The following is a 17,477-nucleotide window of genomic DNA, read 5'->3' as shown; positions in this document are numbered from 1 at the left end:
AATGGTCTCGAACAATCAGAGTGATGCCTCCCCCTTTCTGTCCGATCTGAATATTTCATATCGGGTGGGAGCCTAGGAAGCGGCCTCATGAAGGCAGGTCTCTGTAATACCAAAAATTACCTTAGCTATCGAGTTGCTGTCATGACAATCCAAGTGCAGTCCCAAATACTGCAGTAAAGGCGGTTAATGCTTCAAGGCATCACACAATCAGTGTCTACAATCGCATGCCAAATGCAGCCTCAAGTGAAGCACACAATACAAATGCATGGCCACTGCACATAAAGTAGGTCTTGAAATTTGCTACTCCAAATTCCCACACCTAGTGCTTCCAAACCCTTCACCTTGCCCAACATCCTCTGCAGTCATTAGGAATCTGCTGAGGTGGTAGAATAAGGATCAGGACTAGGAGAGGTGGTAGAAGAAGGGTCAGGACTAGGAGCTCCTCAAAGTAAACAGGGCTCTCAGAGCCCTCTCTACGTTTGGTATGGCACTGTCCCAGCAATTTTTGCATATGGGGTCGCATGGGCAGTGCCAGGAGTACCAAGCAAATGGTCAGCGGTAGCTGCTCCCTCAAAAGTCATCCCTGGGCGTTGCTGGTAGTGTTGTCGATACTGCTGCAGAGGTTGTTGTTTCTGCTCTTGGAATCAACTCTGGGAAGTCTGCCTCTAAAAGCTCCTAAATTGTTGAGGCTGCTAAGTTCACCAGTACTCTCAATTCCAATGATTAGGCAGAGTTTTTCAACCTTTCGAAGGACTGATAGACATGGTGGATGGACATATTTTGGACTTCACTGGAAAACCCAAATATTATTCATGAGTGCCTTATTATAACAATATGGGTGCTCAATGAGCAGCAAATGCTGTCAACTGCATTACGTGCCCTCTTGATAATTGGATTAGCAGCATTCTTGCATCCACAACAACTTCCAAAGAAAGTTTTGTATTTTTAACAAGAAATAATTGGATGCTTCACTGGCGATATCCAGCAACATGCTTGTTTATTGGGCCATCGCACAGGTTGTATTGGCAATCCTCATTCCAATGCTGCCCTAGACAGAAACCTTTCTGGAAAAAACACATAGCTTCTTCAATTGCCCATCAGGGGAAGCATTATGGAACACATTAGAGCTGGCATTAGGACTAGGTCTGTACGACCAGGCTCTCTGCAATCGAACAAGCAATGAAGAATAAGTGATCCATAATTCTGAATTAGTGCTTCTAGTGTGATGTTAAGAGTCATATCCTTGCTTTGTTTATACAAGCTCTGTTGCTGAATGGGCAGGGAGAAGTCTTTTTACTGTGCTATTCTGGCATGAAGAGCACAGTATGGATACATTTTCCTCCTCCAGTCCTGTGCTTGGCTTACCCCACCTCTGGTCTCTGGGAACCAGGTCAATGGTTTCATTCAAAGCAATGCGGGTTATCCACTGGGTCCAAGGTTGTAGGGAGGCTGTTTTCCCTGCCAGCTGACTGGGTCTTGTCTCAAGACTGATCTAACACTCCTCCACAAATAGTTGGAAGGCCTGGTAGTTTTTGCGCCGGTTCAGAAGGTGCATGATACTGTGAAAAACGTGGTGGGGCTCTGGGAAATCCCCACCACGTGCTACCTTCATGTAGCACCTTGATGCTTGTGTGCATCTCCAGTCCCCAGACCTCTTCTTTTGTTCCCAAAAGGGGACAGTCGCACCTTAGGGCTTTCACAATTTGAATACAACTAAATATGTCCGCTGCACAAAGAGAGTGCCTCTGCTCCAAACTCTTGCAAAAACAGTTTTAATTTCAAAATGGTGGTGCTCATAGTCCAGAAGGCCAGTGTTATGTTTGAATTTAGTCAAGTTACAGCATCCTCCTGCCATGACAAGAACCCTGAAGTCTTCTACTGTCTAAACGCAAATGATTTTAAAGATTGTTCACACTCATGTTTGGGTTCTCGTTCTCACCTTTTCCATCTTCTTCAGGGTGTCGTGTCACAGCTCTTAGAGTGTGGAAATATCCGCTGTTGCCATTGCGTCTGTAATGCAGCCTCATGCACGAGAACTTTGGCTTACCAAAGAGGGTTGGCTCGGGACCTAAATACCAAACGAGAGATGGAAAGTTGTTTATTTTGCTTCACAAAAATGCTTTCAGAGCCATTTGGGCAACATCTTACAGTTTTGCACAATTGGAAAGGTAACATTAAATTGCCCTTATTAATTGAATTTTGTTTTCGAGAAATAAGCACTATTTACCAACGAATTAAGAAAATTCAGATGAACAAAATATTCATTAGTGAACAACATTATAGCCCAAGTCAAAAACAACATCTTAAAGTTTGTGCTAATTCATGAAATTGCAAAGGTACTTACTTGTAATACTAGTTCTCCATCAATCAGAAACTTAGGATGTCTTGGCACCTGAGCGGCATCCACGTACATATTTCATTAGGCACATTTTTCTTTTATAATTATCTAATGGTATTTTGATGAAAAACAAACCTGTGATCTAACTAAGCATTTCATGATGGATTCCTCCAATCTCTAAACACTGTAATAACAGGTGGTACTACCACATTTCCAATGGTACGCCATTAATTGGCATTAGGAGTATGAAATATGGAGTCTGCCCTATCAAAGGATTCAAATTCATGCGAAAGGTGAGAACTTAACTTGTGAAATATGCACTCAAAAATAAATCAGCCAATCATTTGCCAATGTTACTTCTCTTTTTCAGACATTTACTTTAGATTAAAAGGAGAAAAATGTACAGGCCATAACTTTTTTTTACGGGACCCACAAGATAATTACGATTCCTCTTCCTCGTGGCAGTAGCTGGCAGGAGAGTGCACCAAGTACTCCTTGTGGGAGAAGAGAAGCCAGGGTCTGGTACCCCCATCACAATTGTATAGTGTTTGTGTGACAAAGGCCAGGGGAAGGGAGTCACTCCCCATGGTGGTGTTCAACTGTGAAAACAAGTGAGAGAACGGTCAGGGGAAGGGAGTCACTCCCCCTGGTGTAGTGAATTGTGAAACTAAAGCCACGTAAGGCCAGCGGAAGGGAGACATTCCCCTGGGTGATGTGAACTGTGGAAATACAGCCAAGAAGGACCAGGGGAAGGGAGTCATTCCCCCTGGTGTTGTGAGCTTTGAGAACAAAGCCAAGGAAGACCGGGAGAAGGGATTCATTTTCCTGGTAGTTGAGCTTGTAAGGAGGATCAAACCAAGTGATCCAGGGGAAGAGAGAGTCAGCCCCCTGGGGAAAAGAAATCAGGAACTTTCAAATACAGAGTGTTAAAAGGAATCGGCAATCCTTTTGCTTCTGAAGAATTAAAACAAGGGGAAGGGAGTCACCCCACCTGGTGAAGAACTTGCAGTCAGAACTGTGCTATCCAGTCCAGGAGGAGGGAGTCTTTCTTCTAGACCAAAAAAACAGACACAACCTTTAGTTCAGTTGCATGTGTAAGTGACAGAAATAGGGACTTTTTGACACAGGACGGTGGACTCTTACAAAGACATCCTGACAGACTCATTAGCTCTTTTATTGAGACAGTGAAACCCCTCATAGATATAGGGAAAAACAGGTTTTCGCTTTATCTTTATACTGAATAAAAGTTTATAGCAATCACTATGCCACCTGTGTGTCAGTGGCCTCCTTCTGCACCATTACAGGAGTCATTTGTGGAGTTCTACAGGTCTCTATATGCTATGGAATGTGAGCCTCTGTACACAGGGTCCAGGCGTTTCTTAGCAGTATGAACCTTCCAACCCCTTCAGGGACCAAGGCGTCAGACCTAGATGCTCAGAGAACGCCAGAGGTGGTTATGGCCGCAATACGGAGACTGCCCTCAGGTAAAAGCCTCAGGGGAGAAAGGCTTTACCATTCAGTGTTTTAAGGAGTACACGCTGGAACTGGTACCTTACTTGACAAAGTTGTTCAATCGTACAATGGATAGGGGTCAATCACCTCCCTCTTTTCACAAGGCCCTGATATCGGTGACACCAAACGAGAGGAGGGACCCAACTTTATGCAGGTCATACAGGCCAATTTCACAGCTTCACAAGAATGAAAATATTCATATTAGGGTGTTGCCTTTGATGGTAGAAGTACTATTACCAAAGCTGGTGCACACAGATCATGTCGGATTCATTCTGGGTTGGCAAAGGGGGGATATTCTGCATAATACACTGACTTTGATGGAGTTGGCCAGGGGGAATGGACAACCCTGTGTTGGTGTCCTTGGATGCTGAAAAGGCTTTCGGCACAGTTCTTTTTCAAGGTTCTGCAGAAATATAGTTTTGGGGAAATGTTCCAAAGAGGGTGGAGTTGCTCAGGTGTGCCGGCTCTCGCTGCTACTATTCTTTGTCTGTAGAGCAGTTTGTGGAGAGTATAAGGAAGGTGGAACAGGTTTGGGGGATGTGGGTGAGAGAAAAGGAGTACAAACTGGGGATATACGCTGATGATATTCTGTTGCACTTAAGTGATCCACTGGTGTCGATTCCGGTGGTATTGTCAGTTATACAAGAATATGCTGCTTTAAAAATAATATGGTGGAGTCAATCCTTTTCCCCTTTGGATAGGGATCTGGGCATGGATCACAGTGATTTGAGGTCGCTCCCTCCAGAGATTCAGGCCGATGGGGTCCATTATCTTGGGGTGGTGGTTACGAGATCGGTTCACTGCTTGGTGGAGGCTAACTACCTGCATCTGCTCTCCACATTTTACTGGGCTATGGTGGTTTTGGAGGGACTGACTCTCTCTTGGTTGGCCCAATTAAATTAGTTAAAAATGACCATGGTACAGAAGTTTTTTATTTCAAACATTGCTTGTGTCGATCAGGTACTGATGGAAGTTAAAGAGAAGTTTCTCAGGTTCCTGTGGCAGGGGAGGAAACAGAGGATAGATTATGAAACACCAATTTTACCCAAAGGAAGGGTGGGATAGGGTTCCCAGACATGAAGTGCTATTATAGAGCTTCACGGATGAGGGCTCTTGTACCACACTTGAGGATGGATGAATCCAGGAGCACAGGATTTTTGGTTCGCTGTGGGTGTTTGGAGACCAGGTAAGAATATGAGAGGGGTAACTACGCAGACATCCCCATCGAGCCACCTTTGGGCTCTGTGGAGAATCCTGCAGATCCCCCACTAAAACTCTACTTAGAGTCTCCTCTAAGGTGGCCAGGAGAGGGCAGAAGCTTCCTGATCCCAACCCTGGGTGTGGTGTACTGTGGGAAGATCACCCGGATGGAGACCAGGCCCAGGAAATTGAGGAGATTGCCCAGGGTGAGACACAATATTTTTTCCCTAAAGTGGAATACTGTTAACCCACGTTTAAAAGAGGAACTGGCTTATTGCCATTTTGGTACATCTCGATCCTCTATTAAAGATAAATGGGTAAAACCTGAAAGAGTGACTCAACTTTGTGTTGAACCCAAGAAATCAATCGTTTATACACCCATATCCTCCACAAGATCAAAAGTATTCCAACAACATGTAACCTTTACTGCTCCTTCTGTCAAACCTTATAATTCTTCCCTTAATAAAACCTGGGGAATAAAAATATTTTTACATCCTTTGAAGAAGTTGAAAAATCATTTTTCTACCCCAAACTACAAGTCCCAGAATCCCTCAGGGACTGTGAAGAAGAAGAGGGCTAAAAAGATAGACAGGAGTCCAGGTCAAGCAGGCAAGCCTAATCACTATAAACAAGGTCAGGCAATGAAGCCTAAAGACCTGCACCTGATTCTAATCAGCCCACCTCAGGGCCATAAAAGGTGGTCTGAGAGACGAGCAGTAGAGAGAAGCCGGGGCAGGAGCTGGTAGGTTGGAAGTGGTAAAGCAGAGCCCTTAGCCAGCAGGCCACGAGGAAGTGTGACCACAACAGGGACGCCGGAGTAAAGAGGCAAATATCAATTGCAAACTGAGTTGGTCCTGTGCTCACAAACCCTTAATAGATGTGGCAGCACTGGAGAGAAAATAAAGCAGCAGACAGTCTTTCCAAGTGCACATCATTGCTGTGTATGCAGAGCTGAAGTTGCAGTTGTTCCCTAGGCCTGTATGCATAGTCAAACCGAGGGAAACTGGAGAGTGGGAAGCTCTCCCTTAATGCGGCCGAATCTAAGACACCCATGCAGCAGAGGGGTATGGATCCCAGGAGTGTCCACAGTAGTAGCAGGAGAAGCAGCAAAGTCTGGAAACCAACGCATCCTGCAATGTTTATAATTGGTAGTCGGAAAAGGAACCTCTGTACTCCAAAGAAGCATAAGTTCCTTGCCAGTAACAGTAGCCAGCTTTTCATTGTACACTTGTTGAGTTATGAGCGAGTGAATATCAACAGTAGAAGTGGGAAGTCTCATTACTAGTGGGAAATGAACACATGCTTACCTGAAACGCTTGCATGTGATGAAAAGGAACAAGTTACTTACATGTAACTATTGTTCTCCAGCATGGGTCTGGCATGGATTCACAGGCTCATGAATATTCCCTGTAGTCGGGCATAGAAACTTCGGTATAAAAAAAAAACAGTTTCACTTTCACTTACAAAAATATATTTCTTCCATATCAATCACTGTCCTCTGGGTCATACTGCCCCCAGCCAATGACAGCCATCTCCCTAAGCCCCTCCTCTGGCAGCCATCTTCAGATTTGGTAAGCACATGAAGTGGCAGTATGACCAATAAGAGCCGCAGATGGAAAGGAGGGAGGGTTCGCATGTGAATCCATGCTAGACCCATGCTGGAAAACAATAGTTACAGGTAAGTAACTTGTTCCTTCTCCAGTATGGGGACTGGCATGGATTCACATGCTCATGAATAACGAACACATAGCAGTACATCATTAAACAACCACGGGAGGTGGCAAGGCTCAACAGAAGCAGTACACTCGTATTTATTTATTTCTAGAGCGCCGATAGCCCGCAGGAATCAGGGCGTTGACATTGACATGAAAGGACAAACAAAATGACAGGACAAGGCATTCAGGTCCTATTGCGTAACTGAGCGGACAAGTGAACTACCGTTTAGCAGAAGAGGTATGTCTAAGGCTTTTCGGAAGCAATTCCAATTAGAAATCCCTCTGATGGATGTTCGAAGAGAGTTCCAGAAGACAGGAGCCCTCGCCTGAAAAGATCTCTGGTTCTTTTGGTTCTGATTTCTCGTAGCATGTTCAGATCTGAAGATCGTATATCTCTGACCGGACTATACCGTACAATCATGTTTTTTAGGTACTTTGGTGCTTTTCCGTAAAGAGAACGGTGTATTAGAGATCCGATTTTGAAATTGATAAGTTGTGTACCGGTAATCAGTGAATGTCACTCCTGGTATTAGATATGTGGTATCTCCTAGAAATAGTCATAGCAATGCAGATAGCATCGTTTTGGATAACTTGGCATGTCTGTATGTTAGCCTTTTTACATCCACATAGTAAGATGTAAGATGTTGCAGTAATCTAATCTTGGTATTACCATGGCCCGGGCAATTGTTAACACATTCTTGTTGTTAATAAAGGGGCGTATGGTACGCAAAAGCCTCATATAGTAATTACAAGATTTGCTGAGGTTTTGAACATGGGAGTCGGAGTTCAATGATGCCCCTAGAAATACCCCCAGGGTTTTCACCTTCAATTGCGTTTTGATCTTATTACCCTGCATCATAAATTGGGAATATACTGGGTCTAATTTGGCCCTTGCCTGTGGTGAGCCAAAAATGAGAAGCATGGTTTTACTGCTGTTAAAGCAAAGCCAGTTTGATGACATCCACTGTTCAATAGCCACATAGAGGTTTTCAAGAGTTAGAGTCTCTTGCTGATGATCACCACTGAGCTCGATGACAATTTGCGTATCATCGACGTCATTCGTAAAGAAGACACCAAGGGCCTCATTCCAAGTGCAGCCGGTAAGGATGCCAGTGCCGTTAACCCCTTACCGCGACATTCCAAGGTCCCTTAGCGGGAGCCGCTAAAGGACCAGGGAGCTAATAACGGGCCTGTTGCTAACAGGCCCGTTATTAGCTCCCCCCATTCCCATTGAGCCCTATGGGGGTTCGAATGCGAATGGGGATGGGTATTTTGAATGAGGAATTACCGGGTCCTCCAAGGTTGGAATGGCCCGGTAATTCCTCATTCAAGGAACCCGGACCGATTTTGGAGGGAGCCATGGCGCTAATAGCACCATGGCTACCTCCAAACTCGTAATGAGGCCCCAAGTCTATCTAGTAATACTCATAAGACAAGCATGTACAGGTTGAAAAGGAGTGGTGACATAGATGCACCTTGAGGGACTCCATATTTTTTTGATAAGATGGAGAGAAGGCTGCCCCTCATTGTACCTTAGAGATTCGATTGCAAATACTCTAGTAATCACTCATGATCAACGAGCTCTTACCTCTGGAACAGACTCACCTCAAACGAACAGGTTACGTAGCACTGCTTGGTCAACTCTGGACTCCTCCCTGGAATTCCTGTCGATGCAGTAGAACTTTGTGAAGGTGTGCATGGACTTCCACGTAGCAGTCCTGCAGATGTCCAGCAGGGGCACACCAGCCAGGAACGCCGTTGTAGCAATCACTCTGTTGGAATGGGCTCTCAGACAGCCGGGCAGGGGTCATTGAGACAATGCATGATGCAGCCAGAGAGCCACCATGAGATGGAAGCCGGGGACAAAGCCTTACCATGGTACACAGGACCAAAGTTCTATGAACAGCTGTGAAGTCTTTTTTGAAAACTCTTTGTGCGTGCCATGTAGAACTTCAGGGCACGAGCAATGTCCAGCGAGTGCAAGGCCCTCTCAGCCAGAGATGAAGGTTTCGGGAAAAAAACAGGTAACATCAAAGGTTTATTGTGGTGGAATTCCGATGGAACCTACGGCATGAAAGAGGGGTGCATCCGCAGCACCACCCTCGATTCATGGAAAGTCAGGTATGGCGGTTTGCAGGACAGGGCCTGTATCTCACCCGCCCTTCTGGCAGATGTGATGGCCACGAGGAAGGCAGTTTTCCACGAGAGGAACTTGAGAGGGGCGCCCATGAGCCTCGTCAGAACCATGCTGAGTTCCCACACCGGGGCAGGTGCCTTCACCGGCGGGAAGAATCGAAAAAGGAACTTCTTGATGAGCCGATGAGACCAAAGCGAAGACCTTCCTGGAGACCTGGTGTAGTGGGAGACAGCTGCCAGATAGAGGCTTGTGCCAGTCCAGCCTTGGCCAAGGATAGCAAGTATGGAAGAATCTGCAGCGCCGTGACCCTCAGAGGGGTAAATCTCCTGCGAACGGCACCACATAGCGAAAAGCTTCCACTTGTGATCGTAGCACTTCAGAGTCGTCGATGCCCTGGCCTTGGCGAGGACCTCCCTGCAGTCCGCCGGCAACCAGTATCCTCCAAACTCTTGGGCTGCAGGAGTCAAGCCCTCAGGTTGAGCAATCCTGGGCCGTGATGCAGGATTGCGCCTCCTTCTCTGGTGAGAAGATCCACGACCGCTGGTAGCTTGACCGGCGGAAACACTGACAGACTGAGAAGGTTTGGGTACCAAATCTGCCTCAGCCATGTCAGGGCGATGAGTAGCATCCTGCACTGACACTGGGTGTTAGGCAGAATCCTGTGCAGTGCCCTTAGGGACCACTATACACAATTAAGACTACAGGTGGCAATACAAGTTTTAACTTTGGTACAAGCCTGTACTACTATGTTAAAGTGGTAACAGTAGCGGAGCAGCCAGGCTTATCTCAAGAGTATATGAGCAGTAGCAGAGATTACACAAAGGGACCACAATTACTGTGACTCAAGCAAACACTGACTCAAGGTTTCAGGTAGAAAAATATAAGTACATTTATTTTTAAACCATTTTTTATCAACACAACACTTCTATTAATTCAAAATCCACACGTAAAATATATTACAACTAACCAATTCACTTTGTACAGTACTATTCGAGGTAAGTACCCTGTGTTTGAATACCCTGTGTTTGAATGGACCGGTGTTACGAAACAGAACACGTTACCGTGAATACAAATGCGATCACTTTTTGACAGTTCGGTCTACTAGATAAACGGGTACCCGCGGCAAGAAATGCTACCGGGGCAAAAACACACTTAGCATCCGAGATACCCAGAGCGAGTTGGGGGCAAAAATCACAGGCAATATGTTGGTTAGGCAGACAGAATCGAAGAACACACAGACAGGAATTCAAGAGTCAAAGGGCCGGAGCCAAAGTCAAGTGACACCGGGTGCCTGTTGTCGAGGATCACACAGTCGGACAGTTAGAGATTCAACGTTGCCAAGAGTACTTTGATATTGTCAATGTTTGGAAGCAAAAGTTATAAGATGGAGGGAAAAGTAAGGACAAGCCTTAAAGTAGAGAAATAGGGATTTCACCCAAAGTTCCTCAAACAGGACAAAGTACCTTTCTCAAAGAACGAAGCTGGTGCCACGGCAGTTGTTCCTGTTGGTTTCCTGCAGACCCACGCTTTCCTGCAGCTTCAGCAAGAAGAAGGACGATGAGGTGGTCCGCACCACACAGGGATGAGGCCGGCAGCAGCGACAATGAATAAAAGGTGCGCTCCTTAAAACAGGAGAGGTTCTTCAGGTGGCTATCCGGACCACTACAGCAGTGTGCAGTGATTTCGACCACAAAGGCGACGTCTGGATGAAGAAGATGAGCTGGTTATCCCCACCAGGCTCAAGGGAAGAAGACTCCGGACTAGATCTCCTCTTAGTCGTTGAAGGGTAGATAGCTCAGGACTGCAGCAGGGCTTCACCGGTACGGGGTAGTTGCAGCAGTCGACCTCTCCTCCACTTCTCGTCCGTTCCTTGTAGTTCCAGTGGCGACTCTCTGACTTCCAGCCCAAGAGACCCGCCTTTTATGCGAAAATCCACCATTCACACAGCCTGGCTGTTAATCACCCAGCAGGGGGGTTGTCCAGCCCTGACAGCCACCTTGCCCAATCATGACAAAGTGCGACTTGAGTTTCCTAGGATATCCTGTGCAGGGGGTGACTACACCCCTCCCTCACATTCAGTCCACCTAGACACCCAGGCGCCTTGAGGAGGGCTTCTAGGTAGAAGCCCGCCAAAAGACAGTGAACAAAAGAAGGCAAACCTGGTTTGCCGCACAAAGTAAAACACAAGAAGGAGTTTAACAAAAAGAAATGGCGAATAAACCGCACAGGAGCCAAACGAAAAAGGATTTGGTCAAGCGGGTTTAAGTTTGAGGCCAACGCAATAGCCTACAATATTACCATGGTTATATAAGATAACCGCAGTAGAAATTACGGTAGATACCACTGCCACCAGCCATGTCTGAATGTTAAAAGAGCGAAAGAATGCTCTAGGAGGTACAGATAAAAAGGGTTAAGAGTTAACCCTTCCAGCACTCCATGTAAGATGATGTGTACTGGATCTGTTGTTAAATTTGACTAAGTAAAGTTAATGGGAACTTTACCCTTTTCTGGGGGACAGTAGTCACCTTAGAAATGGAGTCGGTGGGAAGTCTTAATGACAACCCTGTGCTACTGCACTGAAAGTGCTGTGTGACACATACAAGAAAGGGGCTACTGAAGTGGTGTACTCCAGATCTCACAATCTTAAAAACAGGTAAAAGGCACATAGCAAAATAGGTGTAAGAGTGGGGGAAAAGCTCACACTCTTACCAAGTGGAAAGAAATAACTCCAGAGATCCATCAAAGGTGCTGAGGGACTCACTAGGTAAAGGAAATTAGCCATAGAATGAGAATTCTCCCTAACACCGGGTTTGTTGATGACTCATAGCAGGAGAGGTAACGGAGGAAAGGCGTACAGAAACATCGCTTCCCACGGGAAGGAGAACGCATCCCCCAGGCTCCTCGGCTGATGTGATCTGCTGGCAAACTTCTGGCATTTGGAGTTCGCTGCCGTCGCAAACTGGTCGATATGGGGCCTGCCCCACTTGGCGAAGATGTGGTCCACTTGGTCCTGCCGAAGTTCCAAAACGAGGCAGGAGTGCAACTCTCTGCTGGGGTGTCCACAATAGTGTTCTTGACTCCCGCTGCGTGAAGGGGAATGAGGAACATTTCTTGTCCGACGGCCCAGTGCCACAGTTCCTGCGCTTCCTTGGAGAGGGCCGGGGAGCGAGTGGCCCCTTGTTTCCTGATGTAAAACATTGGGACGGAAGGAATGACTTGTGGGCCCAGAACACACCGTCCGCAGCTCTAGGATGTTGATATGGAGATCCTTCTCCTCCGGCAGCTACAGGCGTGAAGATGTCCAGTGTGGAGTCCCCAGCCTTCATGGGAAGCGTCTGTCGTGACCGTCTCCTGGAATGGAGGGTTCTGAAATCCTATGCCACAGGTGATGTTGGAGCGGTCACCCCACCACCTTATCGCCCGACGGAACTCTTCGTCCAGGGTGATCTAGCCCGCAAAGTTTCCAGACACCTGCACCCAGCGAGTGTCCAGGAACTCCTGAAGAGGTTGCATCTGTAACCTGCAGAGCCAGATGAGGTTTCTGCAGGATGACATGTCGAGCAACGACTTGATCGTCCGCACCGTGGCTATCTTCATCGGCAACAGCCGCTGCACTTTACCCTTAATGTCCGCTACCCTCCTCTGAGGGCGAAGCTAGGCAGGACACTGCATGAAGCCTGGCTCCCAGGAACAGCGTGATCTGTGATGGTGTCAAGCAGGACTTTGGATAATTGATGGAGAATCACAGATCCGTTAGCAGTTTGACAGCCACCTCTGTATGTCCGATGGCCAAATCCCACGAGTGGCCCGGATGAGGCAGTCGTTGAGGTACGAATATACGTGGATCCCCCGTAGATGCAGATGGGCCACCCTGGGGGCCGATTTTAAGCCGAAGGGTAGGGCCTTGAACAGGTAGTGTTGTCCCTGCTCTACGAAGTGTAGAAACTTGAAATGCTTCCTGTGAATAGGGACATGGAAGTAGGCGTCCTCCAGGTCCAGCGTCATCAAGAAATCAACTCTTTCCAGTTGGCTGAGCAGGTGCTGCAATGTGACCATCCTGAATTTCTGAGACTTGAGGAACTTATTTAGACGTCGCAGGTCTAGAATGGATCTCGGGCCCCCCAGTAGTCTTTCTTACCAAGAAGCATCTGAAGTAGACTCCGGAGCCCCGCAGTCCCTGGGGAACTAGCTCTATTGCCCCTTTTCGCAGCATGGCCCATACTTTCTGCAAGAGCAGGGGGACGTGCTGCTTCTGACGGGTCACCGGCAGGATCTGCGGACACCTGTGCTGAAACTCCAGGGTATGTCCTTGGGCGAGAGCATCCAGCACCCATCTGTCTGTGGTGGTCAGCTGGCGTCCCACCAGGGGTGCACCGGTGGGGGCCCGACGCCTTGGCTGGTTCAGGCTTGCTTCGGGGCTGGCATCCTGCCTTGCCGGCAACAACAACGCTGACCTCCTCCTCCTCCTTAGGCCTGGGAATGGCCTCTGTGGGCTTACTGGGTCATGGATCTGGAAGGCTGACGGTACAAGGAGGAGAAACCTTTACGATGACCAGCCCGACTTTCCTCTGGAGGGACTCGTCGACGGCCTTTCCGAAAAGGTAATCTCTGTCGTAAGGCATGTCCAGCTCTTGGTTTGGACCGCCTGACGGAAATTTGTGTGCTTCATCCAGCCTTGGCAATGAAAGCAGACACCATTCCCCATCTGGAGGAAACCTGTGTCGGCTACGTCCAGAACCACTGTGATGCTGTGATCCAACGCCATCTCTCCCTCCTGGAAGAGGGTGATCGCCAACATCTTCTTGTCGGGACTCCAGAATAGGCCCCACCTTGTACCACAGCTCCCTGTCATACCTGGCTAGGATCGCCAGTGCGCTTGCCACCTTGATGGTGGACACCGCGGTGTAGATTACCTTCCTCCCCATGGCATCCAACTTCTTACCCTCACTGTCCGAAGACGATGGGTTGGATGACCGCTTCCTCGCGGTCGTTGAAACCACCGAATCCTGCAATAGTTGCGACCTCAGGCACTTGGTTGCGGGTTCTGGTACCCAGTACTTCTTCTCCAGCCTATCCTGCTTGGCTGGAGTCGTGCAGGGGTTCTTAAAGAGGGCCAGGCCCTCCTTCCACACGTCGTCCAGGAGGGGCACCGCCATGATTCTCTTCCTCTTGGCCTCGCACCTCTGGTATAGGAAACCCTCTTTCCTGGTCTCCTCCGGCACGACCTGGAACAGCTTGGAGGCTTTGGCGATCATAGAATGGAACAATCCCACCTCGTTCGGCGGGGATGCCCTAGGCTGCAGGGACCCGCTGCCCACTCCGACGACGATATCATCCATCATCGTGGCCGTATCCGTCCCCGTGTCTGGGTATGCTGGGGGAGATGGGACCCGATGCGGGTGTGGTGGCTGAAAGGGGGCGTCGGATGGTGCTTTCTTTTCTTAGTCAGCGGTTGATCAGGGGCCTGGGAGACCGTTGGAACAGGCCCTTGTGGCATCCTCTTCTGGATCTCTGACACCAAAGTGGGGGGGGGTTGATAGGATGTCCAGAGACACATTCCTCGGTGGAACTAACATGATCTGAACACTGGGCCCTGCGTCTTTGTCGCCCTCGTCCTATTCAACAGCCTCGTGAACCGGGTGCAGTTACTCCATATCCTCGTCCTACTTGGACGAAAGTTACATGACTTGAGCCCTGGCCGGGGACTGATCTGGGGCCTCCCTGCAGCCCTCCCCTTTTCCCACCCTGAGGGTCTGGAACTGGGTTCTGATAGGGTGTCCCCTTCTCCGGAGTGCCAGCAGACCTTGTCAAAGTCACCACAGTGGCTTCTCAATCGGAGGGAGGGATACCTTCAGCGGTGTGGGGGCTAAACTCTCAGGGTCAGCCCCTTTAGCTTTCGAAAGAGCAGCCGCCACCAGCTCTATCATCGATGAATACTTTTCTTGTGCTGCCTGAGCCTTCTTGGGCAGCTTGGCCGCCTTCTCCTCCATCCGCGGCTTCTCTGGCTTCTCCCGCAGCTTAGCTGGGATGGACGACTTTCTCTTCAAGGAAGAAGTCGGTTGCTGGCTGGCAATGGAGGGTGCTGTCGTTAGCGCCCTGCTGCCGTGGGACCCGCTTCTGCGGCGACCCAAGAGGACCCGGACTTGCAGTGCTTGGCCTTATCTTGGGCCCCCACGGATGAGGTGCACTCACAGGACTTAGAAGCCCAATCCTCGGATCGACCGGCCTTCGATCCGAGGTTTGGCCATGGGGCAGAGGCCTTGCCGTTCAGCCACGCCGCCTGTCTACTGTGTCTGTCCTTTGTCGTCTTCTTGGAGAATCTGCAGCAGATCTCACAATCCTCTTCCTTGTGGTACGGATGCAGGCAGTAGCGGCATTGTAGGTGCTTGTCCTCCACAAACACGTTCCGGAGCCCGCACTTGGTGCAGGGCTTGAAGGGGGATCTTCCTTCTTTCTTCTCCTCCGTCATGGTCGGAGGGCGCAAAGTAGGCCCGATGGCCTTCTGGAATCTTTGACAATCTTTGCTCTTGAGGGGCGCTGAACTTCACAGACAAAGGATCCCAGCTGTCGGCAGATGAACAGAACAGCACACGTGCTGTTTTGGAACAAAAATAGAACTTTTTTGCAAAAAAACACAAAAAACCTAGAAGTAGGTCTCAGAACATAACTCGAGGACTCCCAACACTGAAGCGTGCACTAAAAATCTTAAGATGATGGCTGGCAGAGGAGGGACTTAGGGAGAGGGCTGTCATTGACTGGGGTAGTATGACCCAGAGGACAGAGATTTGTTTATGAGAGAAATACAGTTTTGTAAGAGAAAGTGTAACAGTTTTTCTTTTACTGAGGAATCCCAGCCTGACGACAGGGAATATTCATGAACATACTAGATCAGATCTTTAAACAAATTGTAAAAGAGCATAAGATTCCGCCTTCTTGGAAAACCTCAATAATTATTCCCATATCTAAAGAGGGACATCGCTCGTTGCCACAAAATTATCGGCCCATTGCCTTATTAGACACCCCGGGCAAAATGTTTTCACAATGAGTACTGCAATATTTCAATGGGTGGACTAAGACTAACCAACTCTGTGATCTGTGCCAAACAGGTTTTGTTCCTGAGATGGAAACGCATATCAACTTGCTGTGTCCGAATGCCCTGAAGGCTCAGTGTCAAACCACGAGACAACCCACATTCTTTGCATTCGTGGACCTACACTCTGCCTTCGATTTAATCTGAAGGGTGTTACTACTGAAAAAACTAACAAGAGATCAATGCCCTACTACATTATACGAGATCATTTTTGCATTGCACTCCGAAACATCTATTAGAGTACGGCTCTCCTTAGGTGGCTTATTGTCTGCCCCGATTCAACAGCTCAGGGATTAAAGCAGGGGTGTCTGTTGGCCTCCTCTATCTTTAACTATTTCATACACAATGTTAAAAATGTATTCCCTAGGATCATATCAGACTCACCAAAACTAGGCACTTATGCAATCAAGGCTCTGATGTATGCAGACGACCTAGTGTTGATTTCTAAAACCCAAATGGGCCTACAACATCTTCGTGCAGCGTTTGAAAAATAAATACATCAAAATGAACTCCGAGTCAATACACGGAAGACCCAAATTGTAGTGTAAGCACCAAAAAGGACTGGCCCTAGACAATTCAAACAGATGATCAACCACGTAGAATTGCAAACAGTGGCTCAGTATACGTATTTGGGATTGTGCATTGAGGGTGTGAACCATACGAGATCCCAATTGGAGTGGGTGGAGAGAAAATTGGACACAGCTATTGCCCAAACAAAACAAAACTAATAATGCATGAATATGAGACATTTTCTGACAAGAAAATGGGTGTATTGGAACCAAAAGGCAATTCCAGCAATCCTATACGGACTAGAGACTCTGCCTATTACAACTCTGTTTAAATTTGGTATATGGGAAGCCAGATTTTGAAAACAAATATTGGGCCTACCAGGTTGTGTGCCACATACTTGGATTAGATACGAGCTTGGCCTGGTTTCCCTTCACTCGCTCTACAATTGGAGACTCTGTTCCTTATTCAGGAAATGTCTAATTTCAACTCATGATGATGTTGTACTGCAAGTACTATCTGGGTGCATGTTTAGAACTAAAGACCACTTTATGACCTCTTGGGTCAATAAAGCCTGTCAAATTATGAGCTTTGCTGATATATCTATTGACCTACTAGTCTCCAATCCGAATAAATATAAAGAAAAGCTATGTGGGGATGATTGGATCAGCACCTGTGATGCATGTCTGACTTATCAAGCAGGTAACTTTAGTCGGTTCCCTCCCAAAAGAATGCATACATTGTTTCTTTATTGGCTGCGAGCTCCAACTCTTGCTTATAAATCTGGAATTATTCGCTTACGCTTCAACCTATGGCCTACAAAAGACATCTTGTTGAAACAGCGTCTAATTCAAGCGAGGGATAACCTGTGTCGTTTTTGTTCTCAAGAAGGGACGTCTGAGTCTTTAGAACACTTGATCACTCAGTGTCTGTGCTTGAAGTCTCGCAGACAAATCCACTGTGCAAAGCATTGTAATT

General features: G+C 47.6%; 1 protein-coding gene across 4 annotated transcripts in view; it reads right to left on the bottom strand.

Moving 5' to 3' along the window:
• INPP5F (inositol polyphosphate-5-phosphatase F) overlaps window positions 1–17,477 on the bottom strand; it is a 2,244,937-nt gene that overhangs the window by 197,389 nt on the left and 2,030,071 nt on the right. For 3 of the 4 annotated variants that reach the window (XR_011268751.1, XM_069611942.1, XM_069611944.1), the window contains one exon: window positions 1,940–2,068. Coding sequence is in view for 3 of the 4 variants with exons in the window: in XM_069611942.1 (XP_069468043.1) it covers window positions 1,940–2,068 (129 nt within the window). In the remaining variant the exon portion in view is untranslated. Of the gene's footprint in view, window positions 1–1,939; window positions 2,069–17,477 lie in introns of those variants that run through there. The other variant, XM_069611943.1, reaches the window with a different exon arrangement.

Source organism: Ambystoma mexicanum, chromosome 8 (genome assembly GCF_040938575.1).
Source record: "Ambystoma mexicanum isolate Mex_15411 chromosome 8, UKY_AmexF1_1, whole genome shotgun sequence".
NCBI lineage: Eukaryota > Metazoa > Chordata > Amphibia > Caudata > Ambystomatidae > Ambystoma > Ambystoma mexicanum.
This window is presented reverse-complemented; position numbering and strand designations above follow the sequence as displayed.